Here is an 18027-nt window from a genome sequence, read left to right as displayed (position 1 = left end):
CGGTTTGCCCAAAACACACAAAGATTTTACTGTTTTTGTCCCAGGATATTAGAGAGAGAGAGAAGGTGGGTGAATAAATCAAAGATTTTACTTCACCCACCTTGTCTCTTGAAAGAAAGTTTATAATTTTCTATTGAATTTAATAGATTTTTAGAGTAACTTTGATGCAATCCTATTACATTTCCATTGAAACTTATTCATTTAATCTCACCTGAATTCCATAGGACATTTCTAAGGTGCACATTGCAGGTTGAATGTCTTCCTATCATACTCTTCCAAAATGGCTTTTAGGGATTTTTCAGGCGATTGTGCTGTTGCTGCCTCCTATGAGACACTCGGTGCTCCCTTCACTCAGTGCAAGCAACACAGAGCTTGCAGCAGGCCTGCCAGCTTGGAAAACATCTATGGCTCATTTTTGTTCCTCTCGTCCATTCTTGAGCGGTTTCCTTATGTGAGTCACTAACACAAAGCCAACATCTTGCCTTCAAGTGAGGAAGAAAAACACAGAAAAGGCTAAAAACTGGTCCTGTTCAGGACAATGGAAGCTTTTCCCTTGTTTTCAGTGAGATACCATCTTGGCTCAGATGTTTCAAGACTTCCAAGAAAGCTGAGAATTGAGTGGTTCCAGAATACATCTTGTCTGGTTGGTGCCAGCTAGCCAGCCAGTCTTCTCCTGAAGTTTTAAGTTAAACAGGATATTAAGTGTCCTTGGGTGATGGACATTCAGCCATCCTACTGCTTGCTTATCATAGGAAGTCATGTGAAATATCACACACAGAGTCAGCAAATGTAGCCCCATCTTATTTATTTTCCCAGTGGCAAAAAAGTAATTCCCAGACTTTGTAAACTTTCATTATAAAGAGCAGGAAAGTCCCAGTAGGGCTGGGCCTCAGTAGGGGCTGGGCCTCAGGTGGAAGGAGTGGAATTGTGGGAGGCCATCCCTCAGCTCCTCCCAGAGCCTGTCACATGGCTTTGTGGCATCCATTTAAAGGGCCCAAAGCTCTGGCCACTGCCACAGTAGCAGCAGCAGCAGTTGACTTGCCGGGTCCCAGGGTATTGGCCCCCTTTTTGGTCCCCTTCCCCTTATCGGCAGGCCTGATAATGAGCTAAAGTCGTCTTTTACAGTTACATCAGTGTAAATCTAAGTAACATGGCAGACTTCAGTGGAATTCATCTGGATTTACATTTATACAGTAAATTAGAACAGAATGTAGCTCACTGCATGGAGGAAAACAGCTGATAGTAGTTCAGTTCATCATCAGTTATGGGTAATTATGGTTGGTTTGGGCAGCATCTCACATTGCATGGGAAATAAACAAAAAAGTACAAATGAAATCAATGTGAGTTTACTCCACCAAATGGAACTCTAGATACATAATTAAATGCGGAACCTGTAATACATGTGGGTCAGGATTGTGATTTTAGTTAGTGGCATAAATCCAGAATAACTCCATTGACCTTTATACCGATGTAACTGAAGTCAGAATCTTGCCCACAGAGTTAGAGACAAGGCGGCTTCAGTATCTGTTTCCTGTAGATTGTGTTTATTTTCACAATATATTACTAGTGATCTGTGTATTGGTCTTTCCATTTTGCAGGTGACTGCTGGCTGTTAGCAGCTATAGCTTCCCTTACACTGAATGAAAACACATTAGCCAGAGTTGTACCTCAAGATCAAAATTTTGGACCAGGTTACGCTGGAATATTTCACTTTCAGGTAAGATAAACATACTATAAAGCATAACAATACTTTATATCTAGTTTTCAGATGAATAAATAGGATAGCAGTTCCTAACCACTTTTAATATCGGTATCTCTGACTAAGTTCAGATTCCTATTCCTTCTAAATAGCCCAATATAACTTAATAGAGAGTGCTAATTTATATACATTTTTAAAACAAACTTCTAGAATGTAATAGATAGGTGCTCAGAAAACACAGAGGTGGACATAATATAAAAACATGGATCGAATAACATAAATCTCTGCTATAAAATTCTCTAGGTTGGTTGAAAATTATAGAAAAATGGTATAGTCTATTAAATGTTATAGGTTTTTAGAACAATGTATATACAACCTTACTTAATCTCAGTAAAACTCTATTGTATTCTATAGGAGTTTGTCGTAAGGACTGAGAGAAATTGTGGGAGGAGGCACAAAATTCCTGTTGGCTATTAGTTTAGTTTACTTACCATTCTGCCTAATAGCACCCAATGTCCTACAGTTTGTAATGTGTATGTTCACAGAAACTCTGTCCCAACACATGAATTCAGCAAGGTTTATATAATATACTGCAGTTTATGACACTACAGCATATATGAAGTGCCTAATTTCAGGAAATTGTGTCTATGGAGTTCAACAGCAGCCCTGTCTTTGTGTAAGGTTTAGAAGATAGAAGCCCACCTGTTTCTTTAGTGATTTGATCGAGAAGAAGCTTAGTGGAGGAAATGTGGTGTTTACTTTGGGCCAGATTTCACTTAGCTCACAAAAAAGCTGTGGTTTTAATTCTGTCATAGCCCCACATGTCACTGAGGTAGTTTAGAACCATAGGGATACAGCAGTCAGAGAGGCATGCTAGCCGTATGAAATATTACAGTTATCAATTCTCTCAACTTCCATTCAACACAGTTTTGGCAGCACAATGAGTGGCTGGATATTGTTATTGATGACCGATTACCCACCTTTAAAGACCGCTTGGTTTTTCTGCACTCGGCCGAACACAATGAATTCTGGAGTGCCTTACTGGAAAAAGCCTATGCCAAGTAAGTCCTGGCTGCCCTGTGGTGTGTGTGCATTGCTCAGTTTGTCACACAATGCAAACGGTCAGACTTTATTCATTCAATGCATTTCCCTCAGGCTTGACCTAGAGATACCATGTCCTAAATTGATCCCTGATGAATTGATCCCATTTCCAGGAAAGTCAGTGGTGTGACTCCAGTTGGCTTCAGTCCTAACGCCTGATCTCTGTTTTTCTGCTGAGAGGACTAATAATGATGCCAAGAATTCTGGCTAAAAACTGGAATGAGGCTATTTCTGGGTTTGGCTTGCTGCAGGCCACTGGGCAATTGACAGTATTGTCACTGCCAGCCCTGGCTGGATTTGAACCAAGAACGAATCAGAGACTGGGATGAGGCTGTGGCGGTGCTAGTGCAGTTACAGGGCTACCATCAGGTGGGGTGACGAGAGACAAAAGGGGCAGCTGCCCTGGGGCCCAGTGATTTAAAAGGGTCCTGTGGGCTCCCAGCCACCACCGCTACCACAGCAGCGGCCAGAGCTTCGTGCCCTTTAAACTGTCGCCGGAGCCCCTAGCGGCACACACCATACAGCACTGAAGGTCTGGCTGGGAGAGGCTGTCTCCCATTTCTGACCCTTCTGCTTGAGGTCCAGCCCCGTCTGCCCAAGAACTGCCCCTTCCAGGGGCCTAGAATCAGGCCCCCACACTGGTAAATTTTTAAAATTACTTTCACCTCTGGTTTGCACCATCGTCAATGAGAAAGACTCAGAGTAAGAAAGTTTTAAAAAATGTTTCTCTCTCTTGATGTTATATGATTCAGACTGAATGGAAGTTACGAAGCCCTAAAAGGAGGCAGTACTCTCGAAGCCATGGAAGATTTCACTGGAGGAGTTGGAGAAATGTATGACGTCAAACAGGCTCCAGACAACTTCTATGAAATCTTAGGAAAAGCTCTTAAAAGAGGGTCAATGGTGGGCTGTTCCATTGATGTAAGTAAAGGACTAGAGGGAGGCTCTTTTTAGTTTGGTTTTGTGGCCCGGATACTGACAAAGCGTTGCCACATACAATGTCCTCTCAAAGCAGGGTACTTCAACATGTGTTTTCATATTTCAGACCACCAGCGCTGCTGAGTCAGAAGCTCGAACCCCCTTTGGCCTCATAAAGGGTCATGCTTATTCCGTAACTGGCATTGATGAGGTATGTCCCAATGGTCACTATGTTGACAGTGTGTGGTGGAGAGGCTGACAAGGGGTACGCTACAAACTCTGAAATGATGGAGACCTAGAGCAGGAGACAGGGAGCTCATAAATCCTGTTCTTCATGCCGCCCGGATGCAGTTTGGCTGGGGAATTGGGGTGGCACCACTCTATGAGTAAAGGGGCAGCATTTTGACAGGCCATACAGGGTATGCCCCTTATCCCTTCATCTTAAAAGTTGTGCCCAGCTTCTTGTGCCTAAAGCAACTTAGGTGGGCGCGGGGGGGGGGGGGGGGAGAGAGAGTCAGGCGACTGTATGTAACCTCTGATTCTTCCCTACAGATGAAAGTTTCCAACTAAAACTTTTTTTTATTAAAAAAAAATGTGAATTCTGTGATACTAAAATATTTAATGAATTTGTGCTGATTTCACCAAACTAATTTGGTTGGGGAAAATATTCTGAAAAAAATAAAACATTGAGTTTTGACCTTTTTGAAACTAAGTACATTTTATTTATTCAAAACCACTTTGTCTTTTGAAATTTCCTTTCCTTTCCTTTTTTTTAGACATTAAAAACATTTTAGAATGCGTGACATTGAAACGGCATGTTTCATTTTGGGCAAACAAAATGGTTTGTTATGATTTTTTTTCAACTTGTTGGAATTTGTTGGAAATAGACCATTTAATTTTCAGTTTGGCCAGAAACTTTTTTTTAAAAATTTCCAGTAAACCCAAAACTTCATTATTCACCCAGCTCTACATTTCTTCCTCTGTCAAGTGAAGCTCTAATGCAACCCTGGTCAGAGATTTCTCTTTCTGCTCCTCTTCACCATCCCTTCTACCCCCTTGTACATTTCCTCCTGCTGAGGTCCCTGGGGACCAGCAGAGTTATGCAGGTTATGCAGTCTGGAGGCGAATTGCTTTTTAGTTAATGACAGCAGCCAGACAGGGATTATTACCCTAGCAACAGTCTCATATTTTAAGGCCATTCAGGATTTTCTCTATTTTTGTCTTCCTATTTCTAGGTGACCTACCGAGGCCGAAAGGTACAACTCATAAGGCCAAGAAATCCATGGGGGCAAGTGGAGTGGAATGGCCGTTGGAGTGACAAGTTAGTTTTATGCATAATAAGTATTTGAATTGCATAGAGGTCGGACTGACAAGGAGGAAAGTCAAGTCAGTGTTCTGTGTAGTTGTCTCATCTGTAGCTATTTGCAGCATGAGCTGTTTTCGGCCTTTTCTAACGAATAGCCTACACATGCAGACCAGTACTGTCATTGTCATAACATCCTGACCTTGGTATAACCAAGACTTCTCAGTTACCATTTAAAGAGGCATTGTCTAGGTTGTTTAGTCCCAAAATGTTGCTATTGTTAAAAATAGAAACAAAATCCTCTTTAATATAAATGTTGTTCCATTTTAAGATAAATCCAAGTGTATAATTTGCATAATATATAATCTATGTTATTTAAACGTTCTCCTGCATTTTCAACACAAACATCCAAACCTTGTGCCATCGTATGACAGCTGGAAAATGCTGAGGTAGCATAAAGTAATTGGTCAGTGTCTATTTCAATATTTTGTGGCCCCCTTAAGGGTACCCATTGTGTTCTATTTTTCTGAAGCCATATCATCATAAACAACAAAAACCGTGGGCTCAACACCCATTGGTGTCCGATGCCTCTCTCACTATTTCCTTCCATCTTTCCCTGTCCAGTGCGGAGTGGCTTAGTTTCTGTAGACTAGCTGTAAGATATATATTTAGGTAGACATTGCATGATATAAAATCATGAATGGTGTGGAGAGGGTGAATAAAGAAAAGTTATTTATTAGTTCCTATAATAGAAGAACTAGAGGACACCAAATGAAATGAATGAGTAGCAGATTTAAAACTAATAAAAGAAAGTTTTTCTTCACATAGCGTGTAGTCAACCTGTGGAACTCCTTCCCAGAGGAGGCTGTGAAAGCTAGGACTATAACAGAGTTTAAAGAGAAATGGTGTCCCTGGCCTCTGTCAGAGGTTGGAGATGGACGGCATGAGACAAATTGCATTATCATTGTCTTCAGTCCAACCTCTCTGGGGCACCTGGCGCTGGCCACTGTTGGCAGACAGGCTACTAGGCTAGATGGACCTTTGGTCTGACCCAGTACGGCCATTATTATGTTCTTATGTTCTGTGTAGTTATTAAAGACAGTTATTTTGGACCCTACTTGCCTGTGTGGTTCCTTCATGCTATATTTGCTGTGTAAAGAGCAAAACCACACAACAGATGCCACCTGGGTAAAAAGTGAAACTTCCTGGTCTGTTTTCATTATCCAAGCTGGATGAAATGCAAATAATAATCATTTAAAAAGGAAAAAGCTTAAATGGTGATCAGTAGATTCAGTTTTGGAATTTTCTATTAAGTGTATTTTTCATGTTTGGTTACATTTACAGATGACCTGTTTCTGAGATCTCTTATGTTACCTTACTCCATTGTCTGCAACTGAGTTTTTTCCTGGTTTATATTGGTATCAATGGGTTGAGACTCTGTTTCATCATTTATTCTGGCTGCCCCTTTCAAAGTGGTGAAATAATTAGCAGACGTGATACCTTTCTACCACTGGGTTCAAATATCCCTTCTCTTAAAATGTTTCACAGATAAATCCCAAATATTTATATTTACATAAATAAATTCCCAAACTGGGAGAATCATTGGTCAGCTCAATTGGAGATGATTAATCCTCAATAGATTTAGCAGTTAAACTCAGAATAGACAGCCATTTGAGATTTTTATCCAGGGCTGACTCTAGGTACCAGCAAAGCAAGCAGGTGCTTGGGGCGGCACATTTCCAGGGGCGGCATTCCGGCCATACTTGTGTGTACTGTGCTGTCCCCATTCTGCCCCCCATCCACAGTCACCTGCCAGCAGCAGCCCCTTCCACACAACCCCCCCCCCCATGCCCCAGCGCCCAGGCAGGTGCCCCATATCCCTGCCCCTCTACGGGCGGCGCTGCCCAAGTCTCTTTCCCGCGGGGCCAGGACCTGCGTGTGCCCCGCTGCGTGTTCTGATTGGCCAGCTGGCACCACGTCACAGACCCGGCCGAGCCCTGCAGGGGGAATCGGAGGGGGAGGGCACAGGGCCCTGCGGGGGGGTCATGGTGCACGGGCATCCATCAGGACAGGGTGGCCAGCGAGCCCCAGCCTCTCCGCCCCTCCCTACCTGGTCACCATGCTTGGCCATGCAGGGCAGCAGAGTCTCCCCAGCTCCCAAAGCTGAAACTGAGGCAACAGGGAAGGGACTTGCCCCAGGCCAGTTGGCTTCAGGGCCAGGGACAGAACCCAGGCGTCTAGGCTCCAGCCTGGCACCCCGGGTCATTCGGGGCCGGTTCTGGTCTCAGGCCGAGCTCTTATCCCCATGCCAGGCTGTGTCGGTCCAGATCCTGTAGCCCGGGCCAAGTGCACAGAGCAGAATGTCTCCTTCCTCCGCGCCAGGGGGCCTAAGCCCCGGCCGGAGCCGCCCCTGCTCCGGGTCTGGGTCCAGGTCGCTGCCAACAAAAAAAGAGGGGGCGGGGGGGCGGCCACAAAATTTTTTGCTTGGGGCAGCAAAAAACCTAGAGCCGGCCCGTTTTTATGCATGGCGTTTTGTCTGTCAAAAGAAATTCTGAACCTGCATGTGGAATTGCTAATGAAGATCAGTGTCCACACAACAGTCCTACTGAAACCAGTGGGACTTCATGTGGGAATGGGAGTCTGTACTAACACACTGACTTGCAGGATCATGGCTTAGGTCAGTGATCTCATGAGAGACTTCTGGTCCTTCTTCTTCTAATCCAGTTGGAATTACATTGCTGTAGTAAGAACAGGATTTCATGGAACATCTAGGCGTCTCCACTTTTATGCCTACAGGAACTGCAGCAGTGAATGGACATGAAAAAACAGATTTTCAGCTGGGATGTCAGCTATTTCAGTCTCTTTCCCTCCGCTCATTTATACAATTAAAGGGCCCCATCCTGTTCCTACTGACTTCACCTGGGAGCCAGGGGATGGTCCTAAATTATCAAAACACTCCAAGGCAAGAACAATACAGATGTACAATAAGATTTACAGCACACTGGATGTACAATCTAAAGATATACCAACTCTTTGTTAAATTTACCTTGGCTTTCATAGTATTCCCCTTTCCCCCTATGGGGAATACTGGAAATACAGTAGGACTGGTCAATATAGCAGTACTATAACCTCAAGGTTTTAGCCCTGATCCTGTTTCTATCTAAGTCTCTGGAAAGCTTGACATTGGTTTTAACAGCAGCAGGATCAGGCTCCTTAAAGGCACTGGTTCTGTCTACTGCTCACATAAAATCAAGATGAAAGCTGTGTAATCTGCTAATATCTCCAGCTGGTGACTTGGAGACAAGGGAAATGAAGTAAGTGCTTGATAGCTTTGTAAAGCTAGACTTTGTTTTCTTGTAGTTCTCCTGAATGGAAGGCAGTCAGCCCGTCGGAGCAAAATCGTCTATGTCAGACAGCACTAGATGATGGAGAGTTCTGGTATGTACCCTTTGGGAAAACAAATATGCAAATGAGAATAACCAGGCAGGACAAGTGGAGCAGCAGGGAATAGCTCTGAACTGTAACCTTATTGGTTTAATCCAAAGAGTACAATGAAATCTTGATATAAATCGTTCTTTGTATACATATTCTTACTAACAGACTACATCTTTAAAATATTTAAAATGCCACACTTAGCAGCGGGCATGAACGTGTTTAAAAATTGTGAATTCTAAAGATGTCACGGTCAAAATGCATGGCACTGTGATTGACTTGTTCCCTGCAGGGGTTAATGAGACATAGGTGGTTTGTATAATATAAGGCAATGCTTCAGAAACAAGTCTGGCGAGTTTTGTATTGCCTTACTACTCCACTCCCATACATCACATGTCACCTTACTAATGGCCTTTGAATTAGGTGATGCTTTCCAAGTAGCATTTGCCACTTCACCTCTTCTGTGCCACACCTGGTGAAAGAATGACTCATGAGTTTCAGTGGGTCACATCACAGGCTGCACAAATGCTCTTTATATGTACCCCTTTGAGACTTTTAAATAAGCATGTACCGTGTGTGCTGCGTGTTCTTAAGGACAGGAAAGTAGTGAAATCAACAAAGAGCAGCCTAACAGGCTTCTGGAGAGTTTTCAGTTGGTTTGTTCTCAGATTTGCTGTCATTTAGAGCAGTGTGGCCTAGTATGGAGGTTTTTAAACTTCTTTGCTCTGCGATCCCCTTCTGACAACAAACATTGCTACATGATCCCCAGGGGGGAAACAAAGCCTGAGCCTGAGGGAGTTCTGCCACCTCAGGAGGGGTGAGCAAAGCCAAAACCAGAGCCCCCCAACTCAAGGTGGCAGGGCCACCAAACCCAAAGGGCTTCAGCCCCAAGTGGGGGTCTAATTCTAGCCCTGTAACCCCCATTAACACAGGGTCACAAATCCCCAGGTAGAGAGCTGCTGGTCTAGTATATAGAACTGTGGTCACCAACCAGTAGATCGGGATCTACTGGTAGATCTTGGAGCCCCTGAAGAGTGATCTTGACTGGTTTGGGCAAGAGGCTACCAAGTGCCGCACTTCAAAGGAAACCATAGAATTCTCATCACTGGAGGTTTTTAAAAACAGGTAGGACACAAGCCTGTAGTCTAGACATAGCCTAAGGCCCAGATCTTCAATGGTTGTTAGAAGCCTAAATATCTTTGAGGATATGGGCCCTGCTGCTCAGATTGATACCTGGCTTCTGTTGCCATATTTCCTTGCTCTATTCCCCTTCCTATCCACCAGCAACTGCTGCAGTCCACACCAGTCCCTGACTGGGTAAATACTTCCCCTATTGGTTCTTGCTCCAGTTCGATTGAGTGCAGACCCATTCACAGTGAGCAAAGTGCTAGTGGGCCTCTCCTCTGTCTTGCTGCACAGTGAGCTACCTGCATGCCTCTTGCAGTGAGTTGGAATGGTTGTCTGCAGTGTATCAGACTTGGTTATTATGGTTTCAATTTTGATAGAACTTTTACCCCTGCTGTACTGTTTTTGCACTAAAAGGGATCACAGGGACCAGGAGCTGTGTGACTAGAATACTAGAGCCTCCCTTCCCACACCAGTTTTTACACTCTTGTCATTCCATTAGAGTTGATTCTCTCCCTACGTCTACACAGCAATGCTATTTCGGGATACCAGAGTATCCCAAAATAGCTATCCCACATCTTCACAGCAAGCCCATTACTTTGAAATATGATGGGCTCACTATTCTGACATCCCTGTAAACCTCTTCCTTGAGGAGTAAGGGATGGTTGGGAATAGCAGGTTATTTCGAAATTTGGCACTGTGTAGACAGCACCAAATTATGAAATAAGCTATTTCTAAATAAGATCGAAATAAGATACGCAATTTGCGTAGTTCAAATTGTATATCTTATTTTGAGCTACAGTGCAGTGTAGACACACGCCCTTAAACTGGTGTAAATAAGGAGTAATTCAGATGAAGTCAGTGGAGTCTCATATGTTAAGACTGGTATGGGAGAGATCAGATTCAGGCCCATATGGGTGAATAGTTTTACTTGTGATTTACACTTGTGTAAAGGAGAGGAGAATCAGATCTATGGAGCGAGATCGTCATCTGGTGTAAATCAGCATAACTCCAATCAAGTCAATGGAGCTACACTGATTTACTGAAATTCATCATCTGGCCCTATGTTCTGACTCTCTGCATTTTGAATTGGTCTGTGGGAGTAGTTTTTGCCTCACCCGCTGCTTCTGTTCAGTCACTAATGTGATGTTCTCACCCCTTTCCCTTCCTTCCATGTAGGATGACCTTTGAAGACTTCAAAACACATTTTGATAAAGTTGAGATTTGCAACCTAACTCCAGATGCTCTTGGGGACAATGCTACCAACAAGTGGGAAGTGACAGTCCATCAAGGGAGCTGGGTCAGGGGGTCCACTGCTGGAGGGTGCAGAAATTTTCTAGGTGAAAAGAATTTTCTTTGGAAATAATTCCCAATCCTGTGGAAGCACCCATTATAGACTCAGAATTCTTTACCACTTTGTAACTTCCACACACACGTGCTGAATAAGGCCAACAGAGTCTCAGTTAGCTCAGCCCCAGCAAAGTATCAAAACAGTCACAAGATTCCACTTGAGAGACATAATTTGCCTTTGTTTTGCACAAGTCTTTTCCCCCTCCTATACATTTGTGTTATTTAGGCATAACTCCACTAAGGTCAGCTAAATTACACCCTTGTCAAAGGACTGCAAATGAAAGGAGAATCTAGCCCTTTCCATCACACTGGTGTAGATGTAAAGTCACTCCTCTGATTGAATGGAGTTACTCCAGATTTACACCAATATGAATGAGATTAGAATTTGACCCTTTGTACTTCTATATTTTCAACAAAACCCCATTTAATTGTCTTGTAACTTTCATCTCCGATTTAAACCACTGGTTTTTAATGAGATGTTAAGGCTAAATTCTGCTATGGTTTATACTAAAATCCAAGTCCCTCAGGAGTTGGCTCTTGGTCTGCAAAATTGCATGAAATCATCAAGATACATAATGGAAAATAGAAAAACAAAACAACCCCATTCCCCTCCCCCGCAAAAAAATCCTCAGATTTACTCTCTGTTAGCCTTATTTGGTTCTGTTTATTTTTGTGAGAGGAAAAAAAAACTGCTTCTTTGCTTTGGCAGACACTTTTTGGACAAATCCACAGATCAAGCTGCGTTTGACGGAGAAAGATGACGGGAAAGACGAATGCACGTTTATAGCAGCTTTGATGCAAAAGAATCGGCGTAAACTCAGGAAACTAGGTGCTGAAATGCTGACAATTGGCTATGCTATTTATGAGGTACCTGGTATTTTACAATGTAGTAGCCATGGTCGCTCTTTCTCCCCACCTCCCTTATATCATCTCTCTGTGTATCAGTCTAGATTTCTGTATCACACCCATCACTGTGGTATCTAATCACCTATGTTCCTTAGATAAGGATTTCCCTTTAAAATGTCCTTAGATTAGTACAGAAGTGCTTTGCCAAAATAGTTTTTCTCCATCCTAAACCTCTGCATACAATGTCTGCTTTACCTTAGAGCCTGAGAGCTAGATTTCTCCAGCATCCAAGCTGCATTCAGCATAGGCCGTGGGGTGGGAGGAGTGCCAGTGGCTAATGGTGGCTTCCTGAGCCAGCGAGTCATGCATGTATCTGAAGGCAGTTTGGCCCCGTGATTCCAGATCAGGAAGGGAGGTGGGGATTGTTGTGTACCTCAGTTACTTACAATAAAGAATAAACTAAAACCCCTGCTTCAAATTCCATTGCAGAGCCCTAGCAAAGATGAACACTTGAACAAAGACTTTTTCAGATACCATCCCTCCAAGGCAAGGAGCAAAACCTATATCAACTTAAGGGAAGTGTCTGACCAATTCAGGCTGCCACCTGGGGAGTATGTTCTTGTTCCTACTACTTTTGAACCACACCAGGAAGCTGACTTCTGCCTCAGAATCTTCTCTGAGAAAAAAGCCATCACGCAGTAAGTAATCAGTGGAGAGTGGTCAGCCTCCTGCAATTTCCAAAACTCCCACACGTGTTTTTTTAAAGAACCATAAGAGATTCCTGAGGGTATTCTCCCCATATCGCTCCAGGCAAGAAACCCCATAGATCATAGAATCATAGGGCTGGAAGAGACCTCATGGGGTCACCTATTCCAACCCACTGTTTAAAGCAAGACCAACCCCAACTAAATCATCCCAACCAGGACTTTGTCATGCCTGGCCTTAATAATCTCTAGGGATGAAGATTCCACCATGTCTCTAGGGGACCCATTTCAGTGTTTCACCACCCTCCTAGTAAAATAGTTTTTCCTAACAGCCAACCTAGAACTCCCCCACTGCAACTTGAAACCATTGCTCCTTGTTCTGCCTTCTACAACTACTGAGAATAGCCCCTCTCTCTCTTTGGAACCGCCCCCCCCTTTCAGGTAACTGAAGGCTGCTATCAAATCCCCCCTCACATTTTTCTTCTGAGGTCTAAATGCAACCAGCTCCCTCAGCCTCTCTTCATAAGTCATGTGCCCCGGTCTCCTAATCATTGTCATTGCCCTCTGCTGAGCTTCCTCCAATTTGTCCACATCTTTTCTGCAGAGTGGGCCCATAACTAGATACAATACAGGCAGTCCCCGGGTTACGTACAAGATAGGGACTGTAGGTTTGTACTTAAGTCGAATTTGTACTTAAGTCGGAACTGGCGTCCAGATTCAGCCGCTGCTGAAACTGACAAGCGGCTGACTACAGGAAGCCCGAGGCAGAGTTTCTCTGTCCCGGGCTTCCTGGAATCAGCCGCTGATCAGTTTCAACAGCAACTGAATCTGGACGCCTGGGACAGAGCAGCTGGGGCGCTGCTGGGTAGGTCCCCACAGCACCGCACCTCGGCACTGCAGGGATCAACATGGCAGCACCCCAGCTGCTCTACTCCAGGTGTCCCCAAGTCAGCTGCTGCTGAAACTGATCAGTGGCTGATTCCAGGAAGCCCGGGGCAGAGCAGCTGGGGTGCTGCTGGGTTGGTCCAGTAGCGTCGAGGAGCGGCGCTGCGGGACCAACCGGCAGCGCCCCAGCTGCTCTATCACAGGCGTCCTCGAGAAAAGCCTGGTCTGCTGGGGGGAGGTGCACTAGCTGCGCCCCCCCCAGCAGACCATGGAGACGCGGACGGCGGGACCGAGACGCGCTGCGGTCCCGCCGCCCGGGTCCTCCGCGGCTTTGCTCCGCGTCTCCCTGGTCTGCTGGGGGGAGGACCCCCCAGCAGACCAGGGAGACGCGGAGCAAAGCCGCGGAGGACCCGGGTGGCGGGACCGCAGCGCGTCTGGGCAGTCCCACCGCCCACATCCTCCAGAGCAAGAAAAGCCCCGTTCGTAATTACGGATCCGACATAAGTTGGATCCACGTAACTCGGGGATTGCCTGTACTACAGATGTGGCCCAGTGCCAAATAGAGAGGAATAATCACTTCCCTCAATCTGCTGGCAATGCTCCTGCTAATGCAGTCCAATATGCCCGTCAGCCTTCTTGGCAACAGGGGTACACTGTTGGCTCATATCTCATCCATTATAATCCTCAGATCCATTTTCATTAATGAAAATGTTGACCAAAACAGGCCCAAGGACTGCGCCCTGGGGCGCTCAGCTTGATACCAGCTGCACATGTAATAATGTTCCTTTTTGTTTCCTCGCTAAATTACCATGTTTAATAAAGAATAAATTATTTTTAAAAACATTTGCAGAACATATAAAATGTTAAATTAACCCTTGTAACTATGGTTCAGGCTAGACATTAGAACCACTGAAGCTCTGTTTTGAGCTTGAATGATGCAAAGACCTGACTCTCTGCCGAGGGGTGAATTTCACCCAAAGTGAATAATTTGTTCGGTACAAATACCACATTCACTTTTACTTCCAGAAAATTTAAACAGCAAGTCTCTCCAGTAAGGTCTTTTGTTACTGAATGCATGTTTGTTTCCCTCAGGGATATGGATGGAAATGTTGATATTGATCTACCAGAGGTAAGTCTACAGAGCTAAAATAAGGAGTGGATAATTCAATATAATCTTAACATGCTCTGTTTGTGCTTTTTCATTTCACCTGCATTTTAGGGACATGCCATCTGTGTGTGTGATATGTGCAATTGGGCTGGATTTTAAGAAAGTTAATATTAGTATTAGTATGATTGTGTTAATTCCAAGTGTTTGCTGCTAGGCAGCTGTAATCAGAAAGAAATTAAGGGCTGGTTCCACACCTGGTATATTTTGACATAGCTACAAAAATCGATTGACCTGAGCCACTGTGTACCATCTGTGGCTTTGTCCAGTCACTGTCCTGTGCAGCTTGTCACAGTTAGGGGCACAGACCCTATTCTCACTCATGCATGCATGCCCACATACACAGAATGTTTTGGAGTGAGATGCTTGATATTTGCATGTTCATAAAAATGATTAGACATCTTTTGCTGCTGAATATTACACTGATTTTGGTGCTTAATCAGAATTGGACAGGCAGTCTTTGAAGCACTTTGTAGTCACGATATTGGGGTGATGATTGAGCTAGACCCTGCTCATCTTTTTCCTGCAAATAGTCCCACTGGTTGCAGTGGAAATACTTGCAGAAGGAAAGTAAACCAAGCTTCAGCCTGCATCTCTATAACTGTGTTTCACTTGGCTTTCCCTGGATTCCGGAAACTGGGTAACAAATTGACCTTTACATTTCCCGATTCTATTTATCTAGCCTAGGTATTGAAGTGCCTGCATCTGAACGGCAGTAGATAAATGGTGGGTGGGCTAAGTGTCATGTTGGGTTTACTCTAGCTTTAAATGTTATGAAAAATGAGCATAAGTGTCAAATCAATGTAACTTTTGGTATCAGTGGTTATACAATATCTTATTCTATGGCAGTGCTGGGAACAGTGCAGGATCTTCCTCACTTATCTGTTGATTCTCCTTTGGCGCACGTCCTTCCCGTATATTGACATGCAAGTTGCACTCATTTTGCACAGAGCCATTGAATGCCATCCCTGCCACTTACACCTATTTTATGACCCACTCATGCACCCAGCCTTGTATTACACACAGCAGTGACTATTACCACCGAATTCGACCCAGAGATTTCCATGACTGTTGTACCTGCTTATTCCAGGCTTCACTTGATTGAATGTGGTTAAAAAATGGGAAACAGATAGTTTGGAAACCGTGTAGCTCAGGATACTAGCGGCCACCAATGTTTAGCACCCATGCTCTGCCTGCTTCTTAGGAATACACAACAGCATGGGCTCTCAGCAATGAAAGGTGAAACTTTCTAATACATCGGCTGCCATGGAGGGTTATGTTTTTCATACAAAATATAACAGAATCTAAAAGATGTATCTGTTTCAAGATGCCCAGCACTCCCCGCTGCGCTGCAAGGGTGGATGGATGGCTTAATCATTGCCCTGCCATTGCAGAGGCCTCATGCATCGATGCATCTCAGTCCCTCCTATTCTCTGTGACACATAATAGTTTAGTCTCCTTGGGGCTGTAGCACTTTGGTCTCGTTTAGTTGTTGGGGTTAGTGTGTGGATGCTGGCTGGTCTCAGTGCCCTGTGATATACAGAAGGTCAGATCACCATAGTCTGGTGGTCTCTTCTAGCCTTTAACAGAATTACTCTGACTAACTCATAACCTGTATGCAAGAACAGATGTTAGATCTCTGATACTTTTAGTGTCTCCCTATTCTTATAGCCCCCTAAGCCAACCCCACCACAAGAAGAAACCGAAGAAGAAAAACAGTTCCGGGCATTGTTTAAACAGGTTGCGGGAGAGGTGAGTGAGTACTCATAACACTTTTAGCTTTGTCTTACGGGAATGGCTATGATCTAATGTTATGCTTTGGCGCTTTAGCTGGCTCTCTCGGGGGGGCAGTGAGGAAGTTTTTCCCTGATACACACTTATAATCTAGGGGGAGTGAGCCTCACCTTCCTCTAACACAGCCGAGATCTGCCATGGGTAGAGGTGTGGTTCCAGCCGGGATGGGCTAATGCTCTGAGGCAGTGTGATCAGGCTGGTGTATCTTGTTCATATGCTCAGGGTCTAAATGATCACCAGATGTGGGGTCAAAAAGGAATATCATCTCAGGTCAGATTAGCAAGGAAACTGGGTGGAAGGAGGTTACCGCCTTTGCAGCATGGGCCAAGCATCATTTGCCAGGTTCATCTGGATGTATCTCAAACCCGATCAATTCCCTGGCATCACAGGGACTTTGGGCTGTGGTCTTTCCCATTCTCTGTTTGTGGCCTGCAACAGTTTTGTCTTTTTAGGATTAAACTGACATCACTGAACTCAATGCAGGGGTTTTTGGGTGAAATGTAGTCAGACTAGTTGATCTGATGAGCCCTTCTAACTTCAAACTTTATGTAACTATACAAAAAATGAATGTCTTATAAAAATTGGGATAGTAACAACCCTACATAGCTGAAAGATATATTTTTGTTGTCATGTGAATCCACATGAAGTGAAAATTCAGGGTTCTGTATGTAATATATTTATCCACTAGATGTCTCTGTGGCCTTTATAAAACTCCTGACAGCGTGGTCCCTGGTAAACATAGGAGACAACACTAGAACACAAGTTGTGAGGGAGTCTGGTTGTGTCTGAAGCTGCAGTTATGTTGTTTGAGAAGAGATGTGATTCCATGTAGCATATTAGAGAGCAACTCAGTTGTATTTTGACCATGTCCTCTTATTTTAATCCTTCTGTTTGTGTGATTCACTATTTCTTCAGTTTTAGCAGCAAGCTGTAAACCCAATGACAGCAATGAGTTTTGTGGTTGTCAAATAGATGCCATTTGCATTCTGTTAGGCTTTCAAAATGCCTGATTCTGGACACACAAAAATAACAGCTGCTTTAATTTGTCAACTCTAGGACATGGAGATAACTGCAGAGGAACTTGAATATGTTCTGAATGCCGTATTAAAAAAAGGTAAGTGTTAATAACTTTATTTACACTCTCAGAGCTGCTTTCATCCAAAGACCTCAAAGGGCTTTATAAAAGCAGGTATTATCCCCACTTTACAGGTGGGAAACATGAGGCCCTGCCTCAGGTTTGTATAATGTCACACAGCAAGTCAGTGGCAGAGTTGGGAACAGAATCCAAGTTTCCTGACCTTGCCCCTAACCTATGCTGTCTCCCAACAAAATCCATTTCAATTCAGTGCTGCCAGTTCCCTGCTGTGGAGAAAAAAGGGTTGTTTTGTGATTAAGGCAGTGGACTGGGATTCAGGAGGTTCGATGCCAGTGTTCCTTCTAAACTGCGGGGGCAGGCCAGCTTTACAGGTGATTAATCAGCCCCACCCAATCAGAGGCTCAGAGGCTCTGTGCCCTGAGCCTCTGACTGGGTGGGGCTGATTAATCACCTGTGAAGCTGTGCTACCCCTACAGCTTGGAGGGAACACTGTTCCATTCTACTACAGATTCTCTGCGTAACATGGGCTAAATCATTTCTCTCTCAGTTCCCCATCCATAAAATGGGGATCCTATTTCTTTTTCTCCACTCTGCAATCCCCTCTTTTGT

General features: G+C 44.2%; 1 protein-coding gene and 1 long non-coding RNA gene across 3 annotated transcripts in view; one reads left to right on the top strand and one right to left on the bottom strand.

The window, feature by feature from the left end:
* Window positions 1-4192, bottom strand: part of LOC142827961 (uncharacterized) — a 29703-nt gene extending 25511 nt beyond the window's left edge. The window contains exon 1 of the long non-coding RNA XR_012902784.1: window positions 2680-4192. This is a non-coding gene — a long non-coding RNA (uncharacterized LOC142827961). The remainder of the gene's footprint in view (window positions 1-2679) is intronic.
* Window positions 1-18027, top strand: part of CAPN9 (calpain 9) — a 55755-nt gene that overhangs the window by 25669 nt on the left and 12059 nt on the right. For both annotated transcript variants that reach the window (XM_075924713.1, XM_006121995.4), the window contains 12 exons: window positions 1599-1717; window positions 2627-2760; window positions 3553-3721; window positions 3846-3929; window positions 4954-5039; window positions 8382-8459; window positions 10758-10918; window positions 11638-11795; window positions 12264-12472; window positions 14456-14492; window positions 16200-16280; window positions 17379-17436. In XM_075924713.1, coding sequence (XP_075780828.1) covers window positions 1599-1717; window positions 2627-2760; window positions 3553-3721; window positions 3846-3929; window positions 4954-5039; window positions 8382-8459; window positions 10758-10918; window positions 11638-11795; window positions 12264-12472; window positions 14456-14492; window positions 16200-16280; window positions 17379-17436 — 1374 coding nt within the window. The remainder of the gene's footprint in view (window positions 1-1598; window positions 1718-2626; window positions 2761-3552; window positions 3722-3845; window positions 3930-4953; window positions 5040-8381; window positions 8460-10757; window positions 10919-11637; window positions 11796-12263; window positions 12473-14455; window positions 14493-16199; window positions 16281-17378; window positions 17437-18027) is intronic.

This window comes from Pelodiscus sinensis, chromosome 3 (genome assembly GCF_049634645.1).
Source record: "Pelodiscus sinensis isolate JC-2024 chromosome 3, ASM4963464v1, whole genome shotgun sequence".
NCBI lineage: Eukaryota > Metazoa > Chordata > Testudines > Trionychidae > Pelodiscus > Pelodiscus sinensis.
The sequence above is the reverse complement of the archived record's forward strand: the minus strand, read 5'-3'. Positions and strand labels throughout refer to the sequence as shown.